This window comes from Vipera berus (genome assembly GCF_964194415.1).
Source record: "Vipera berus genome assembly, chromosome: 3".
Taxonomy (NCBI): domain Eukaryota; kingdom Metazoa; phylum Chordata; class Lepidosauria; order Squamata; family Viperidae; genus Vipera; species Vipera berus.
In genome coordinates, this window is record NC_138204.1 from 101,884,357 (window position 1) to 101,902,480 (window position 18,124).

General features: G+C 37.4%; 1 protein-coding gene across 2 annotated transcripts in view; it reads left to right on the top strand.

Moving 5' to 3' along the window:
- Positions 1–16,210, top strand: part of BRINP3 (BMP/retinoic acid inducible neural specific 3) — a gene marked incomplete at both ends in the record, with an annotated part of 482,128 nt that extends 465,918 nt beyond the window's left edge. For both annotated transcript variants that reach the window (XM_081324366.1, XM_081324367.1), the window contains one exon: positions 15,094–16,210. In XM_081324366.1, coding sequence (XP_081180492.1) covers positions 15,094–16,210 — 1,117 coding nt within the window. The remainder of the gene's footprint in view (positions 1–15,093) is intronic.
- Between the last annotated feature and the right edge of the window lie 1,914 nt (positions 16,211–18,124).

The window sequence follows — 18,124 nt, forward strand, 5'->3', positions numbered from 1 at the left end:
ACAATCCCCATATCCAGAGAGAGACCTGGGCAAAGCCATCTCAAAATCCAGTACAGAGACAAGGACAGTGGAGTAGTTTCCATGTTCACTGAAAAGTCCGTATGGCATCCACAAGCCCACCTTTGGCATTCTGTACCCACGATGTATTAACATGTGCCATTTTAGAGAACACTTTAAGGAAATAGCATTTGCATGGAAAACATCCAAATACAGGAAATTGATAGCAAATGTCAAGTTTCCCAGAAAGAAAAGTGGTGAACTTTCAGAGAGGCTCACAAATTTTATGTAACTTTGTTTAATCAATAAGCAACCAAAGAAGGCAAATCTGTTGTTAAGAAGATAAGAAAACACCACAAGAGCTTCACTGACAGCTGTTCCTTATCTGGCTGATATGGTACTTAGGTTTGATGAGCTTAATTAAAAATAATGAAAACTACCTTTTTAAAGGTTAAAGTGTCTTTTCCCCATTTTCTTGTTTTTCATCTACTGAAATATTGGGGAGCCATAAGACACAAACACTCCACCAGACTTCACCTAACCAGCAGCAGGTTAGCACAATATAATGACTTGAAGGTCACAGACTAATTAAAGCAGGTGTTTTGCCATGCCCTTGAATAGTCCAAAGTCTTTAGATAAAAGTATTAGCATTTTCCAATAAATATATTCCCCAATAAATTTGTTAATGTTTGGTTTCCCTCTAAGGATCACCCATTTAAGTATTTGAAGGCTGCAATCCTTTAACCACATGTGATAATAAGTCCCACTAACCTATTGGGAATTACTTTTAAATAAAAATATTTATAGGTTTATCATATATGCCCAGACACAAGGACAGCAATGTACTGATCTAATTAACTAAACCAAATAAGCCGTTATACAACAGGCTGTTTTAGAACAAAACAGATCTGAATATATTGGGATCTAAATTAATTCCTCCATATTGCATAAGTATTTAACCACTACCATATTTGTGTGAAATATTTATCTGAGTTTGCCTGTGGCTTTCAGTGTCAGTAATTGAGGCAAAGTCCTAGAGCTGTTCCATTAAAAAAAAGTGGGGGGACTCTCTAGAACAGTTCTCTCCAACCTTTCTGCCTTAGTAGACAAGAGGAAGCAGTGTGTGATGACCCAGGGCATGGCACAGAGGCAACATAGTCAGCTGGCAGTTCAAACCACCCCTTTATTGCTCCAAATGTTCACCAAATGTTCCCATATTCCTGGCAAGTCCCAGAACAAGTAATGAGACACACACACACCCCTCTGGCTGCAAGTAGCTTCAAAAGTTTTTTAGATTAGAACAGAAATTTACTCAAGGCCAAGTAGATAACAAAGAAAGGAACATACATCCAAATCTAAGGAGTCAGTGGAAATACAAACTTGCCTGAGTACTTTCAGAAGAGAAACCAAAATTCAAACTGAGGTTTCGAGCACCAAAGCAAGGTTGTCAGCCAGTCCAATGGTCAGAGTTTCAGGGTTTACAAATAGAAATCACAACACACAACAAGAGATCAGAGAGTTGTTTCCAATGTGGGCAACAGCACACAAACCTCCAATAATTCAGCATTGTTTCCAACAAATGCCCATCCCCACAGTGTCCTTAAGTTTTAGTCCCCAGGTGTGCCTTGTGTAGAGGGGCAGGCACTCTCCTCCCAAGTAGTTTGGCCTGCCTGTGTTGTTCCCTCCTTCTCTCCACTCTCTATGCTCTAGGATCAGGAGGGGTGGCCCTTGCTCATCACCTGAGCTCTGTCTCTCATGTTCACCCTGCCCCTGTTCCTCCCTGCCTTCAAGTGTCCCAATCCTGAAAGGTCCTGCCCTGCCTTGGCCTGCTCCTCCCCATATTCCTCTGAAGCCAACAACACTTCCCCCTCTATCTCTGTCACTCCAGTTCCAGCTCATCTTCCTCAGCAGATTCAGGCTCTGACAGGGGCATGACACAGTGGCAGCAGCAGTGATGGGAGAGGAGATGGTTTTATGCACATGCATCTGCACCACTTTCACAAATGAAGTTTTGCATGCTCACCCACCACTTCCGTGGCTCATATCTGAATAGGCTATAGCCTGACTTTGGGCCACAGACCAGGGGGCTATTTTGAGTTTCACCTCCTGTAAACACACTGGCTAAGGGTCATAAAAAGTGATAAAGGTGGATATGGCCACATGTCCTTTAGAAGGAAAAGAAAAGTTTAATATCCAGAAGGTGAGAAGGGAAATGACAGAGGAAGATTGAAAAGCAGAGCATTTATTTGTCCTGCCAGACTAACGACTGGCCTGAGGAAAGGATCAGTGGATCTGCCATATCATATGCACACTGCAGATGCAGATTTTTGAGAAGGCCTGTTTTGAAGAAAAATATTGTTCATCTAATACAAAAAAGATGGAAGGTATTTTTTTTAATGGGAGATAACTCATGATTTCTGTACTTACTTAATCAAACTCCAAATCCATGCAGTATTTACAGGAGGCAGCATCCAGCATATTGTTTAAAAATGGAGAATAAGAAAAGATTTTATTATTTTATTCAGCACTTACAACACAATTGTTTTCTCAAGTGATCAAAGAGTAGCTATTGAATGTGATTGCAAACTGGTTATGGGATTACTCCAACTCATGGGCTGAATTCCAAATTGTAAGGCAATTCTTGGCACAGAAATATCTTCCTAATTGAAGACATATCTAATCAAGTTTAGTTTTGGTGCAACTTGATTACATATAACATTATATATACAGTAAACCATAGAATAAGAATGCATGCTCTTTTCCACCCTTCTTTTTTTTTCTGAGAAAATATTTCCCTTCCCCTAATTAATCATACTTTCACATCATATGCCTTAACACAAACCAGAGTTAACACAAAGAGAACTTCCCTCATAAATAAGAGATTGAAACACCAGTTTTTAGTATATATAAAATGTTGAGTCGGGTTCGCGGATCAATGAGACACAGACGTCAGGTGTGCAAGAGCCTTTATTAGGAGATAGCGTGGTCTGAACTGGGGAACAAAGGTTACCTGCCTTATTTTATGCCTGACCAGGTAAATGCCTGGCCAATAGGTTTAAACTCAGGTTTCCCGCCGGATGGGCAGCCAATCCCTTTAAATCCGGCTTTCCTGCCGAACGCTGTTCCTGCACGGAGCTGTCCAGCTCCGCGCCTCCTTATTCAGCTGTCACACAAGCATGCTATGCCAACATACACTACATAAAAATATGGGTTGTATGTCTAGCTTCAGGTTTCATCACACATAGACACATATTTCTCAGGAGATTTTTAATTTTCAAGAGTTAACAGTGAAGCAAAGGAATGCAAACAATGCAAAGACTTGCCTGCTTAGTTTTACAAAGAGTGTGCATGAAAATCCTCCAACTTCGATCCAAGTTTTAAAGAACCAGGCCAAGGTTGTCATCCACTCCAAAGGTCAGGGGTTCATGGATAGAATCCATATTCAGGAGTAACACACGAACCAGAAGTCAAATGACCAGGCATTGTTTCTAAGGAAGAGAACATGCTCAGAGCTGTTTCATATATAAGGCTGCAGCCAGTTGTCACTAATTAGAAGGTTTACTCCTTTGCTTGGCAAGGAGCCTCATAGATCTTTATTGTTCTGCTATCCTCTTTATTCATTTTTAGGGGGTGGGGTCTGGGAAGTCTTTATGTCATCCTCATCTGATTTTTCCAGCTGCTCAGGTGGTACCTCTGTTTGATCAGTCTTATATGACTCTTGGCTTTGTCCTTCTTGAGACTGGCATTTCACAGTCTATTGGAACAGCTTCTTCAGCATCAGATTCAGACTCAGAATCTGAGTCCTGAACCTGGGTTATGACAGTTATGAGTAATTAACAGTACTGATGCAAATACAATCTCATATCATGATTAGAATATTAAAGGAGGAAAGAACACACAACCTTGCAAGTAATTCACAATTTTATAATACTTATTAAGAGATTGGCAGCTATAGGAGAATTAAAATTAATATCAAACCTGCACATTCTGTTGATGTCATCAGAAAGGACACCGTTGTTCTTAACCTTTTAAAAGAAATGAGCAGTAGTTCTTTCTCCATAAAAAGTTGTTTATTCCTGTTTAACCCTTTGTTGTTGTTAGCTGCAAAGTTGTGTCTGACCCATCGCGACCGCATGGACAATGTTCCTCCAGGCCTTCCTGTCCTCTACCATCTTCTGGAGTCCATTTAAGCTCACATCTACTGCTTCAGTGACTCCATCCAGCCACCTCATTCTCTGTTGTCCCCTTCTTCTATTGCCCTCAATCTTTCCCAGCATTAGGCTCTTCTACAGTGAGTCCTTCCTTCTCATTAGCTGGCCAAAGTATTTGAGTTTCAACTTCAGGATCTGGCCTTCTAAAGAGCAGTCAGGGTTGATCTCCTCTAGGACTGACCGGTTTGATTGCCTTGCAATCCAAGGGACTTGCAGGAGTCTTCTCCAGCACCATAGTTCAAAGGACTCAATTCTTTGGCGCTCACCCTTTCTTATGATCCAACTTTCACTGCCATACATTGCAACTGGGAGGATCATAGACTTGACTATACGCAGTTTTGTTGACAGAGTGATGTCTCTGCTTTTTAGTGTGCTGTCTAGATTTGCCATGGCTTTCCTCCCCAGGAGCAAGCATCTTTTAATTTCTTGGCTACAGTCCCCATCTGCAGTGATCTTGGAGCCCAGGAAAATAAAATCTGTCACTAGCTCCATTTCTTCCCCATTTATTTGCCAGGAATTGAGAAGGCCAGATGCCATGATCTTGGTTTTCTTAATGTTAAGTTTCAACCCAAGTTTTGCACTCTCCTTCTTCACCCGCAACAAGAGACTCTTCAGTTCCTCTTCAATTTCTGCCATTAGAGTGGTATCATCTGCATATCTTAGGTTGTTGATATTTCTTCCAGCAATCTTAATTCCAACTGTTGATTCATCTAGCCCTGACTTTCTCATGATGTGCTCTGCATATAAGTTAAATAGGCAGGGTGACAGTATACAGCCTTGCTGGACTCCTTTCCCAATTTTGAACCAATCAGTGGTTCCGTGTCCAGTTCTCACTGTTGCTTCTTGACCCGCATATAGGTTTCTCAAGAGACAAATAGGATGGTCTGGTACTCCCATCTCTTTAAGAACTTGCCACAGTTTGTTGTGATCCACACAATCAAAGGCTTTAGCATAGTCAATGAAGCAGAAGTAGATCTTTTTCTGGAACTCTCTAGCTTTCTCCATGATCCAGCGTATGTTGGCAATTTGATCTCTAGTTCCTCTACCTCTTCAAAATCCTGCCTGTACTTCTGGTAGTTCTCGATCCACATACTGCTGGAGTCTAGCTTGTAGGATTTTAAGCATAACTTTACTAGCATGTAAAATGAGTGCAATGGTGTGATAGTTTGAACATTCTTTGGCACTGCCTTTCTTTGGAATTAGAATGTAAACTGATCTTTTCCAATCCTGTGGGCACTGTTGAGTTTTCCAAATTTGCTGGCAAATTGAGTGTAGCACTTTTACTGCACCGTCTTTTAAGATTTTGAATAGCTCAGCTGGAATACTGTCACCTTCACTAGCTTTGTTGTTGCTTAGCTTTTCTAAGGCCCACTTCACTTCACATTCTAGGATGTCTGGTTCGAGGTCAGTGACCACCTCATCGTGGTTATCAGGGACGTTAAGTTCATACTTGTATAGTTCTTCTGTGTAATTTTGCCACCTCTCCTTAAACTCTTCTGCCTCTGTTAGGTCCATGCCATTTTGGCCCTTTATCATGCCCATTTTTGCATGAAACGTTCCCTTCATCTCTCCATTTTTTTTATTAGAAAATTTTATTAAATGTACATTTAAAAACAAAAGTGGACATGATTCAACTTCCCTGGCTACAACACTACTATTAGTATTACCTTATGTTACAGAAAGAAAAAACAAAAACTTAAAATACATTCTATGACAGGACAGAGTATAACAAACTGTACATAAGGTAAAGGTAAAGGTTCCCCCGTACATGCGTGCTAGTTGTTTCCAAGTCTAGGGGACGGTGCTCATCTCCGTTTCAAAGCCAAAGAGTCAGTGCTTGTCCGAGGACGTCTCCCTGGTCATGTGACCAGCATGACTAAACACCAAAGGCACACAGAACGCTGTTACCTTCCCACCATAGTGGTCCCTATTTTTCTATTTGCATTTTTACGTGCTTTCGAACTGCTAGGTTGGCAGAAGCTGGGACGAGTAACAGGCACTCACTCTGTTACACGGCACTCGGGATTCGACCTGCCAAACCGCCGACATTCTGATCAACAAGCTCAGTGTCCTAACCCACTGAGCCACTGCGTCCCTAAACTGTATATATAACATCTGTAAATTTTTTGGTAATTTAATTTTTTTTTAATTTTAATTCCATTTATATCCCGCCCTTCTCCGAAGACTCAGGGCGGCTTACAAACTTAGCAGTAAACTGTCTTTCAGTCATCAGTAAACTGTCTTTCAGTCATCAGCATTATATTTACATATCTTTCAGTTGTGTCCTGATATAGGTGCTAATAAGAAGTCCTTACATTATCAACTAATCAAACAATAGTCATCTCAGCGATCCTCCTTATCTCTAACCAATCGTACAAATTTTGCCAAATTTCATAATACTCTGTTTCAGTCTTATTTTTGATCTCTAGGGTTAACCTGTCCATTTCGGCGCAGGATAAAATTTTATCTATTATTTCTTCTTCAGTGGGTGTTTCCTTTCTTTTCCATTTTTGGGCATATGCTAATCTTACTGCAGTTAAAATATGCAATAATAAGTAGAAAGATGCTTTGCTGAGTTTATCATTAATAATCCCTAATAAGAAGGTTCTGGTTTTAAATCAATTTTGTAGTAATATTTCTTCCAACCAATTTTTTCTCCACTGCCAAAAATTTTGCACTTCCCACCACATATGATAGTAAGTCCCTGGAAGCCTTCTGCAATTCCAGCACGTCGTTGAGATTTTTTTTATCTATTTTTGCTAACCTTGTAGGGGGAAGGTGCCATCTATAAAACATCTTGTACAGCTTCTCTTTATAGGAGGTGGCTAGCGTTAACCTCCTATTACTATCCCATAGTGATTGCCAATTATCTAGGTCAATACTGTAACCAAAATTTTAATTCCAGCTTAACATTGTTTTTTTTTACCTGTTCTTCTAACAAATCCTGTTCTAATAGATATTGATATATCTTTTTTATCATCTGGTCGTCTGTTCCTAGAAGGATTTTATCTATGCTCTAATTTTATCCCTGGTTCTTTTCTGTCTTTTCTATATCGTGACTGTATTTGTAAGTATGCCCACCATTTCAACTCTATACCATCTTCTAATAGTCTTTTTCTTGTTTTCAGGTCTCCATTTTTGTCTAAGAGATCTTTATTTGTGATTACTCTTCCTAAATTTATGAATTTGGGGTGCATGAAAATCTCTAATATGGATAGCCAATTGGGGATTTCTATATAATTATTTTTAAAAAAAATTATCCACACTTCTAATAGTGCCCATATAATATGATGATTCTGGAAGTACTGATGAGCCTTATATTTTCTGTCCCACATTATAGCATGCCACCCAATATGCACGTCATGACCTTCTAATGCTAGTAGTCTTCTGTTCCTTAAGTGTATCCAATCCTTTATCCATACCGCTATTGCTGCTTGATAATATTTTTCCCAATTCAGGAGGCTGAGCCCTCCTCTTTCCTTTGCATCCTGTAATAATTTTAATTTAATTCTTTGTTTTCTACCTTGCCAGATAAATTTGGATGTAATTCTGTTTAAATTTTCAAAATATCCTTACCTAATTTAATTGGTACACATTGGAATAAAAAGAGTAATTTGGGAAGTATATTCATCTTGAGTGTCGCTATTCTCCTCATAAAGGAGAGCTGCAAGTTTTTCCATCTGTCTAGGTCTGCTGTAATTTGGTCTATTAACTTGTCATAATTTTCTGTTTTGAGTGTAATACATCTTGCTGGCAGTTGGATCCCCAAGTACCTTACTCTTTTGGATGTCTGGATATTACTTTTTTCTACTAGCTCAGTTTCTTGTAAATTGGACATATTTTTAACTAACATTTTAGTTTTTTTTCTTTATTGATCTTCAATCTCGCAACATCTCCATAATTTTCTAGCACCTGTAATAATCTTGTTCCAGATTCTAAGGGATCTTCCAGAATGAAAACTAAATCGTCTGCATAAGCCTGTAATTTAAATGTCTCTTTTCTGATTTCTAATCCTTTAATCAGCTTATCTTTTTTGGATTATTCTTGTGAGTGCTTCTAAAGAAAGAATGAATAATAAAGGAGATAGTGGACAGCCTTGTCTCGTACCTTTTTGTATTTGAATGCTATTTTTTAATTCTCTGTTTATGATTACTTTTGCCTCTTGTTTGGAATAGATTGCTTTAAACATATTTATAAATTTTTCCCTGAATACCATCTGTTTGAGTTGAGTCAGCATAAAATTCCATTTGACATTATCAAACACTTTCTGAGCATCAACAAAAATTAATGTCACTTGTTTTTTGCTGTGTAATTCATAATATTCTAAGATGTCTAGTATGATCCTGACATTATGTCTAATTTGTCTTTTAGGCAAGAAGCTGTTTTGGTCAGTATGGATAAATTCAGCTAAATATTTTTTAAATCTTTCTGCCATTATAGTCATGAAAATCTTGTAATCCTTGTTCAGTAAAGAAATAGGCCTATAGTTTTTAACGCAGGTCAAATCAGAGTTTTCTTTAGGAATTAGTGAGATGATTGCTTCTTTTCATGAGTTTGGGGTTTTTGTTGTGTTTTGTACCTCATTAAATAAATCCAATAGAGTTGGGACCAAAAGTTCTTGGAGGTTTTTATATATTTCAGACGGTAATCCATCCGGGCCAGGTGTTTTATTACTTTTTTTGTTTTTTAATGGCTTCTATAATTTCCTGGACTGTTATATCTTTATTTAATATATTTTGAAATTCTTCCAGAACCTTTGGTAAGTCTGTTTTCTTAAGATATTGTGATATTCTCTCCTCAGTGATCATTTCATCCTCTTTATAAAGATTTTTATGGAATTCATACGTCACCCATTTTTTCCCTTCATTTTGATGAACTATCTCCCCTGCTTGATTACACAATTTACTAATCCATCAATTATCTTTTTGTTTTTTCAATCTATAGGCCAGACATCTCCCGGGTTTATTTGCCTGTTCAAAAAAAAATTGTCTAATGCTTTTTATTTTTTGTGCCATTTCTCCCTTTTCTATAATATTCAATTTATGCTTATTTAAATCTAGCTGTTGTTTTAGATCTCTACATTGTGGGTTTTTTTGTAGTTCTAATTCTAATTTTTTGTGTTCTTCCTCTAAACTTTTTTGATATTGCCTTTTCTTTTTATATTCATTGGCCATGTACGCAATTGCAGTTCCTCTCATAACTGCCTTGGCCGTATCCCATAAATTTTGAGTGTTAGTCTCCTCTTTCTTTTTTGTCTGGAAGAATGTCCGCATTTGTTCCTCCATCTTATGCTTAAATTCTGTTTGGTTTAAGATTGCCTTTTTTAGAGTCCACCTCGTTGTTTTCTTCTGTTCTTTCCATTTAATTATAATGGGATTATGGTCTGCCCAAGTATTAATGTCTATTACTATGTCATCAATATCTGAATTTAATACTTTCGTTGTTCAGACCATATCAATTCTACACCACGATTGATGCCACCCTGAATAGTATGTAAATTGCTTTTCATTCTAATTTCTCTCCCTCCAACTATCTTGAATATTTAATTCTTCCGCCATTTTTAAAAAAGTACTGGGTAATATTCTCCTGGTTTGTTTCCTTACTTCCTCACTCTTATAAGCCTTGGTGGAGCAGTGGGCTAATGCCTCCTTAAGTAACACCATCTGCCTGCAATTAGCGCAGGTTCGAGTCCCACCAGTATGATCTTAGGCAGATTCGAACTTGGATTGCACAGAGATTTAAGGACATAAATGCACAATCGGACATTGCACAGGTGACAGCAGTAAAAGTTTGTTCCTGGTTATTGGCTAATAAACAAATTTTTAAAATAGAAAAATATTTAACTTTGCCTTTATCTCCCATCTTAAGGAGATTTTTTACCAAATTGAGATTGGACCAACTTCAAACAAACATGCTTTGAGGCAGGTATAGGGGGATTCCTGTAAGTGAAAGAGTCTGTTTATGTGGGATGGGGGAAGTTGAAACAAGGTCCCATGTAATTTTTGATTGTCCCCTGTATTCAGATTTGAGGAAACACCAGTTGGGCAGGATCTTTTATACCAGTACCCCTATGTCTAAAGAGCGCTTCTTGCATCATTGTTTGTTAGGTTCTAATTTACAGTTGGTGAAATGGATTGCCAAATTTGCTGTAAAGTTGATGGAAATAAAAACAAGTTTGGTGCAGCAGAGTGTGGTAGATTGTAGGAAAGATCACTTGATTTAACAACATATTTTAAAAGTAGTTTTAAGGCTGTTTGGGGCAGATGCAGGGGTGACATTGTAATATAATTTTAATCATATTTAACCTGTTTCTTAAATCATTGTATTTTACCCTGATTTCATTTAGATTGTATTTTGTTTCAGTTTTATTTTAAATTGTATTTTATCCAGTTCCATTTGAATTCTTTTTGTCAAGTTTTGGTGATATTTTGTTTTTGGAATCTGGTAACTTGATATGGCCCAATGGGCTAATCAATAAATAAAGATTGATTGATTGATTGCAATTAACATTTTTAAGGATTTTTTTAAACTTGCCAATCTTCAATTTACAATCCTAGGTTTTCCTATAGCTTTCTAAGCCTAACCAAACCTCACCCACTCAAGGTGGTTTTTTAAAATGAAAAAATAGCCAAAGTTCACTAAATGCCTTCAATTTGCTCCAATAACAATTCAGTACATTCAGACAAAATTGAATTAAGATACAATGATGTTGAATTGTAGCTTAACCCAAGCTACATCCACAGATAAGCCCAGGAAACAATATGTAAACATGGCAGTAAAAGTGGCATTTAAGCAAGTTTAGCTTAAACTTTGCAGAGACTGAATGAGCACATATGCTTTCTTGCACTTCATACTTTTCATAAACAAGGTGGTCTTGTCAGCATCACTTTCAAAAATTAAAGCCTCAGTTCTAAACATGAGTGGCATTTAAGCAAGTTTAGCTTAAACTTTGCAGAGACTGAATGAGCACATATGCTTTCTTGCACTTCATACTTTTCATAAACAAGGTGGTCTTGTCAGCATCACTTTCAAAAATTAAAGCCTCAGTTCTAAACATGAGGCTTTAATGAAAATCTGCTTGAATTAATCACATTTGAATCAACATCACAGTATTTGGAATAAAGGTCATTATCAGCCAAAATAATTTTGTTAAATATTTAATTAAGACTAGTGGGCATGTCCTAATATTATTACAGGCTTGTAATAACCTCTGTTTCTCTCTATGTGTATCTAGTTTGTTCTGATGCTTTGAAGTATAAAGCATAATTGTGATTTGGTTGCAATATAGCTCAACATCAAACTCAACAATTTGAAGAGCTCTTTGTGAAACATAAGAACTTACTCCAGGGGCTCCCTGAAAGCTAACATTTATGTACTTAAAGCATTTGAATCCCATTCTTTCACCAGAAAGACTTCAGAACAGCCTACAGATCAATAATGACAGTCTCTGTCCTCTGGTTTGAAGTCTAAAACAGTACAGCATAAAACAAAGAAAAGCGAAGGGGAGGGTGGGAGGATAAGAAAGAGTGAATTCAGAAAATACAGGCATATTTCTATAGTGTACAAGCTGTACCTTTCAACTCATTTTTGTTGAGGATCCAAGGTGATGTTCCTGACTGTCAAATACCTTTAATGTGGCCAGATGTTTTTGTCTTGCATTATGATCTTCATAAGAGACTATTCTACAGTGATACATGCTTGAAATCATATCGTTTCATGAGTACGATATATTAAAATGATTGAATTACAGTTTGTCACAGATCACTAGACTCCTTCACCCACCTGTCTAATATTTTTTTTAAACCCAGGAGTCTGTGCAAAAATATGGTATACTGCATATAGTATTGCCAGCCTGAAAAAAAAAAGTTTTTTCCCCATTCAATTTGCTAGCAGTTAAAAGCCACTTCAGCCAAATCTTCTCAGTGGTTATTCAGCGTAGTTGCTGCAGTAAAATGTGATAATGCAAATATATGAGCTAAACATTGTTTAAAGTTTAAAGTATTAAGCATCAAGTATTATCTATGTAGCAGAGCCAGTTTTGTGTAGTAGTTAAGCACCAGCCTAGAAAATGTGAAACCATGAATTCCAGTATTTTCTGAGGCATAAAGCCCTTTGGGTGACCTTGGACCAGTCACTCTCTTGGCCCTAGGAAGGAGGCAATAACAAACCATTTTTTAAAAAACAAAATGCCAGTGAAACTGCAGGGACTAGTCCAGGCAGTTGCCAGGAATCAAAAACTGATTTAAAAATACAAAAATACCTTAAATTATAGACATGTGAACCCCCCCCCCCCAAAAAAAAAGGAAATGAACATAAACCCCTTTGAATCTCAAACTTCAGCAGTCTAATAGTTGCAAAGGAAATCAGTCTTGTAAATTCTTGGATTTAGAAGCTAATATCTTGAAGCTCATGATTTGGAACTAGGGTTTGCTCTTTCATTTCCGATAGCATAGTAACAGTTGGTATGATATCAGGTAATTGACTAATATTGGTATTTGCTCATTTCTTATTCTTTAGCAATAGCACTTAGACTTTTATGCGACCCCATAGTATTTTACAGCATGCTCTGAATGGTTTACATCAGCATATTGCCCCTGACAATTTGAGTCATCATTTTACCCACCTCACAATGATGTAAGGCTTAGTAAACCTCAAGCCCTGTAGGATTGGATTCCTGTCTGTGGACAGTTTGCCTGAGTACTGCATTCTAAACACTGTGCCACCAGTGTTCCACCATTCTTTGGTGGAAAAGCAAATGTTTTACTTAGTAAGACATAGGAAAAACTTGTATTCATTTGGGATTACTAAAGTCTCTTTTTTCCATGCCATAAAAACACTGCCTTCACTCCCCCATGCAACTTCAAGTAACAGCCAAATGTCTTTATCAGGACAAAGAAAAATTTGAAGGGTATGCCAGCCAAGAAACATCAAGTCCTAAAGTACAATGTAGTAAGTAAGTAGTGAAAAGTAAAAAAAACAGATGGAATTTTAGAGCACTCCAATCAATACTGAGTAGGCAGAATTGTAATCCAAGGACATGATATTATTGCCAACCAGGTTAAGCTATATAAGAATTATGCTTCCATGGACCCTGGAATATAATTTTATTGGAAAAGAGGTAGGAAGGTAATCAAGATCCATTTGCTATATTAATGATGGAGACTAGGCAAAGAGTAGATCTGATTATTTGCCCAGGTTTACTGCCTGGAATTCACCCAGTACCCTCACTTGCTCTATTGCTTTTCTTCCTTGCAGAGCTTAAAATTCTAGTAAATAATGTTTTTAAGCTACCTGTTATTTGGTCTCCTACATTTTTACATCTGTTGAGCAACAAATTAGATACAGAATCCATCAGTATTCAATATTGTTGCATAGCTACAGCTATCATATTCTTTTCAACAATGCATATATTCCTAACACTAAGTCAAGCATTTTGGAAAGCACATACATAATGAAGTGTGTGGCTTCTTGATTTTGTTCTTAAAACATCTTTTCCATATAAATCTTGACCCCGTCTTCAGTCTAGAACCTTGAAAGCTCCCATTGTCATCTCAATTTATTATTGAAAGAGAGATAAATGAGATGGCAGTTACATCTGTTCATCACATTCTAAAAATATACAATATTCCAATATCAAAATATTGCACTATATTTTATCCAAAATATTTTGCCATTTTTCCCCAGTAATAGTAGTAGTACAGCAAATATTTGGGTCTCATAAAAAATGAGAGGGGAAAAGTGCCATTTTGAATTGTCTCAGCTTCTAAAACCAATGTTTTAATGTGCAACACTCATTAAACCTTGAGGGAGTCCAGTTCTTCAATCCAAATTTAAATATAGGTAGTTGATAATGTTTCAGGGACTTTGGATCTCCTTGAAAAAGACATGTATTTGGAATTGTGTAGGTTAAATGGAGATTTAGCTTTAAAACTAATTTATGATTGTGGAAAGAAATGGGGCTGTGAGGTACAGAATTTTGAGAATATGATTTTGGAATTTTCAGAAATCCAGGAGAGATCTTTTTTAACTAGTATGTCTTTAGCTATGTCTCTGATAAAATGGGCAGGAGAGATACTGCAATGTTATCTGCAAGGAAGAACATTATGTAACATGAATAAATATATTATGTATAATATATTATCTTGTGTACCATAACAAGGGGTGTTTTGTACATATTTTATTTCAAAGCTTTCAATTGCAGGTAAAATCTTTTACCAGACAAGTTTGAATCATGGTGAATTAGTGGGCATATCTGTTATTTTCTTGATAACGATATGGTAATGATGTTACCTTCACTGATCTTTTTTTTTTAATGGAATTTTCTGATGATCATCCATCAAAGAGATAACTGTGTGTAATCTTTTTTCAAAGCATTCTTGAAGCATCGAGACAATTGTATCCTATGTAAAGTTTTGCTTATACCACCATAATGTACATGGTTGAAAGCAACGTGACTGCGTGCATATGCACATGCAAGAATCTTACTATGAAGGCTGTAAAAGCAGCTGAATCAATCCTTCAAGGAATTTCCCTTTCAATGCTTCAAGGAAAAGTTATTCTCCTATTATAGAGGATTAATATTTATTTTTGTTGTGTGCTTATACACTTGAGTGATAATATTTTGTTTTAGACACTCCAGGAAATTGATGATTGAAGTAATATTACAAGTAAGAACTTTTAAGATTGTATCTCATTCTCTTAATCATTTCACTTTAGAAAGTGTTTTTCATTTAGTCTGAATGAATCATTTCAGAGGTTTCACAATATACTAGGCAAAGTTTTCGCCTTCAAGGTGATTAAAAATAGCTTAATTCTATTAAGCTATAATAGTAATTCTATTACTTTGATCAACTATGTATTCATTAATTTCATGTTTACTTTACAGATCCTCTCTCTATTGGCTAAATCGCATCCAGTCCTTCCTTTACTGCAATGAAAATGGCCTGCTAGGCAGCTTTTCTGAAGAGACTCATTCATGTACATGCCCGAATGACCAGCTTGCTTGCCTTGGCTCCCTACCATGTAGTGTGGGGGAAGGTTCTGCCTGCCTGACGTGTGCACCCGACAATCGTACCCGTTGTGGGACCTGCAATACTGGATACATGCTGAGCCAAGGGCTTTGCAAGCCTGAAGTGGCAGATTCCACAGAACATTACATTGGGTTTGAGACTGACCTCCAGGATTTGGAGATGAAGTATTTATTGCAGAAAACAGACCGCCGTATTGAGGTCCATGCCATCTTCATCAGCAATGACATGCGTCTCAATAGCTGGTTTGACCCATCCTGGCGCAAACGGATGCTTCTTACCCTAAAGAGCAACAAGTATAAATCTAGCCTGGTCCATATGATATTGGGAATCTCTCTTCAAATTTGCCTCACAAAGAACAGCACCTTGGAGCCTGTCCTGGCTGTTTACATCAACCCCTTTGGAGGCAGCCACTCTGAGAGTTGGTTTATGCCTGTCAATGAAAACAATTTTCCAGACTGGGAACGGACTAAACTGGACTTACCACTTCAGTGTTATAACTGGACGCTGACTCTAGGCAACAAGTGGAAGACGTTTTTTGAAACAGTCCACATCTACTTGAGGAGTCGTATAAAATCAAATGGCCCCAATGGCAATGATAGCATCTATTATGAACCCCTGGAGTTTATTGATCCCTCCCGAAACCTGGGCTATATGAAAATCAACAGCATCCAAGTGTTTGGCTACAGCATGCACTTTGACCCAGAAGCAATCCGAGATTTGATTTTGCAACTGGACTACCCCTACACTCAGGGATCCCAGGACAGTGCACTCTTACAGCTATTAGAGATACGGGACCGTGTAAATAAACTTTCTCCTCCTGGTCAACGTCGTCTAGATCTTTTCTCATGCCTACTGCGTCATAGACTCAAACTTTCTACCAGTGAAGTGATGAGGATTCAATCAGCTTTGCAGACCTTCAATGCCAAATTGCCAAACACAGTGGATTATGACACAACCAAATTATGTAGTTAACCATAAGTGTGAAGCACAACAGAAAACAAATAAATCATGGAGGCGTTTTTACAGTGCTTTTGTGGAACAGTTTATGTCTGGAAGAATAAATTTAAATTGTCTTTTCAATATCTGTCTTATATTGGTCAATAACGTTGGATGGCAATTTACACCCATGAACTTGCTGACAAATGAATATATTATATCTGCAATTTTTTTGGCTTTGTTTTATGAATGAAAATAAATACTGACACCTGTCTAGAAGACATTCTACTTTTTACAATAAATTTCATTTGTAATTTTATATGTTCCGTGGCAATGCTTTTGTGCATTACATCCTCTAGAGGGAACATAAAAGGATACCAATAAAATTTTGTAGCTGAACAGTTATTAAAAAGAAATGCTGTGGGATTCATTTTTTTCCCTTTCCAGAACTGAATAACATTTTTGATTTTATAATGTGTGACCAGAAAGTTGGGTAGAGGAGACAGAGGAATACCAATCAAAACAAAACTTAAAAGCAACCTAATATAAGATTCTTCTGTAACTCTTGAGTCATAAATCTGAGTGTTCCTTTCAAAGCAAAATGTCATTTCTTATTGATGACTTACTTGTACCTAAACCTGCTAACATGGAAGCACCATGCTTTTTCAGGATGTTGTACTGTGCCATGCAAACAGTAAATCTCTAGAGGTCACATTTTCTGTTTTAGACAAGATAGAGCTCTGCAAACGATCTAGTATGGTTTAAAAGAAAAGTGAATACAGGATATGTGTCCAATCCCAGAGGTCTCAGACAAGAACATCAAGCCTATGTGTTAGAGGCACTTATATCAACAACCATACACAAATGTCATGTTGCACCCGAAGTGTACACCACTTTTCCTGTTTTTACTTAAAAGACAACTAAGGTGAAAAATGAGTTGACCATCTTATACCCATTCATAATATTGTCCTGTCTGTCTGTCTGTCTAATTTAAAAATTATAAGACATTGTTAAAATGTTGATCTCCAGGATAAAATCTTTATTTTACACTGAGCTTTCGTCAGCAACTGCTGACGTTTTCAAAGTACAAGCCAGTGTCTGTAGGCACCTGTCTCTACGACTCTCCAGATGTTAATGATCTGACCATTGTGCGCGTGATAGATTGATCTATCCTCGCTCTCCGGGGATAGAATGTGTCAATCTCGATCCGGCTTCACTCAGTGTAAAATAAAGATTTTATCCCAGAAATCAACATTTTAACAGTGTCTTTTTAAATGAATACACCTGGGACTCAGATATTTAAAGTAATTACGTGTGTATGTGTGTGTATGCAATAGATAAAATCCTTGAACTCTGGAATAATTGTAAAACAGCTGTTTATTGTTCAAAAACCATAAAACAATAAAATCAACCATATATAAAATCTAAAAATCAACTGCCTTAGCTTTCGCTGATCCACTGTCAGCATCATCAGAGTAGCCATTAGTGGGTGGGGAGTTTGCTTATAAGCCCAATTGACTTCATGCCCTACTCATTGATCATGTAATGGGCCCAGCTGTTTTAATTGACCGTAGTTGCTCTAGTTGTCCCGCATCTCCCTGTCCGCATTTTAATCCTATCGCCCTCTTTCTTCCCATCATTTCTTTGTTTGTTTGTTTCATCCCACTTGCTCCAGTCAGTCCTGTCTCTCCTCACTGTGTCCTATCTCCTAATGTATATGCTAATTCTGGGGGTCCTTCTCTCTTTTTTTTATCTTCCCTGCCTGCCTTTCTTGCAACTGGCCATCTAGTGTTGTTGTCGATCTATCTTCCAATTCCCTTCCTCCCGTAGCCATTGCTAACTGTTTATCCCAATCCGGTGATATATGTGTCTTCCTGCTATCACCCCACTCTCCATTCTCCATTGTGCCCACTGGTTGCCCCCATCCTCCATTATTCACTCCAGTTGATC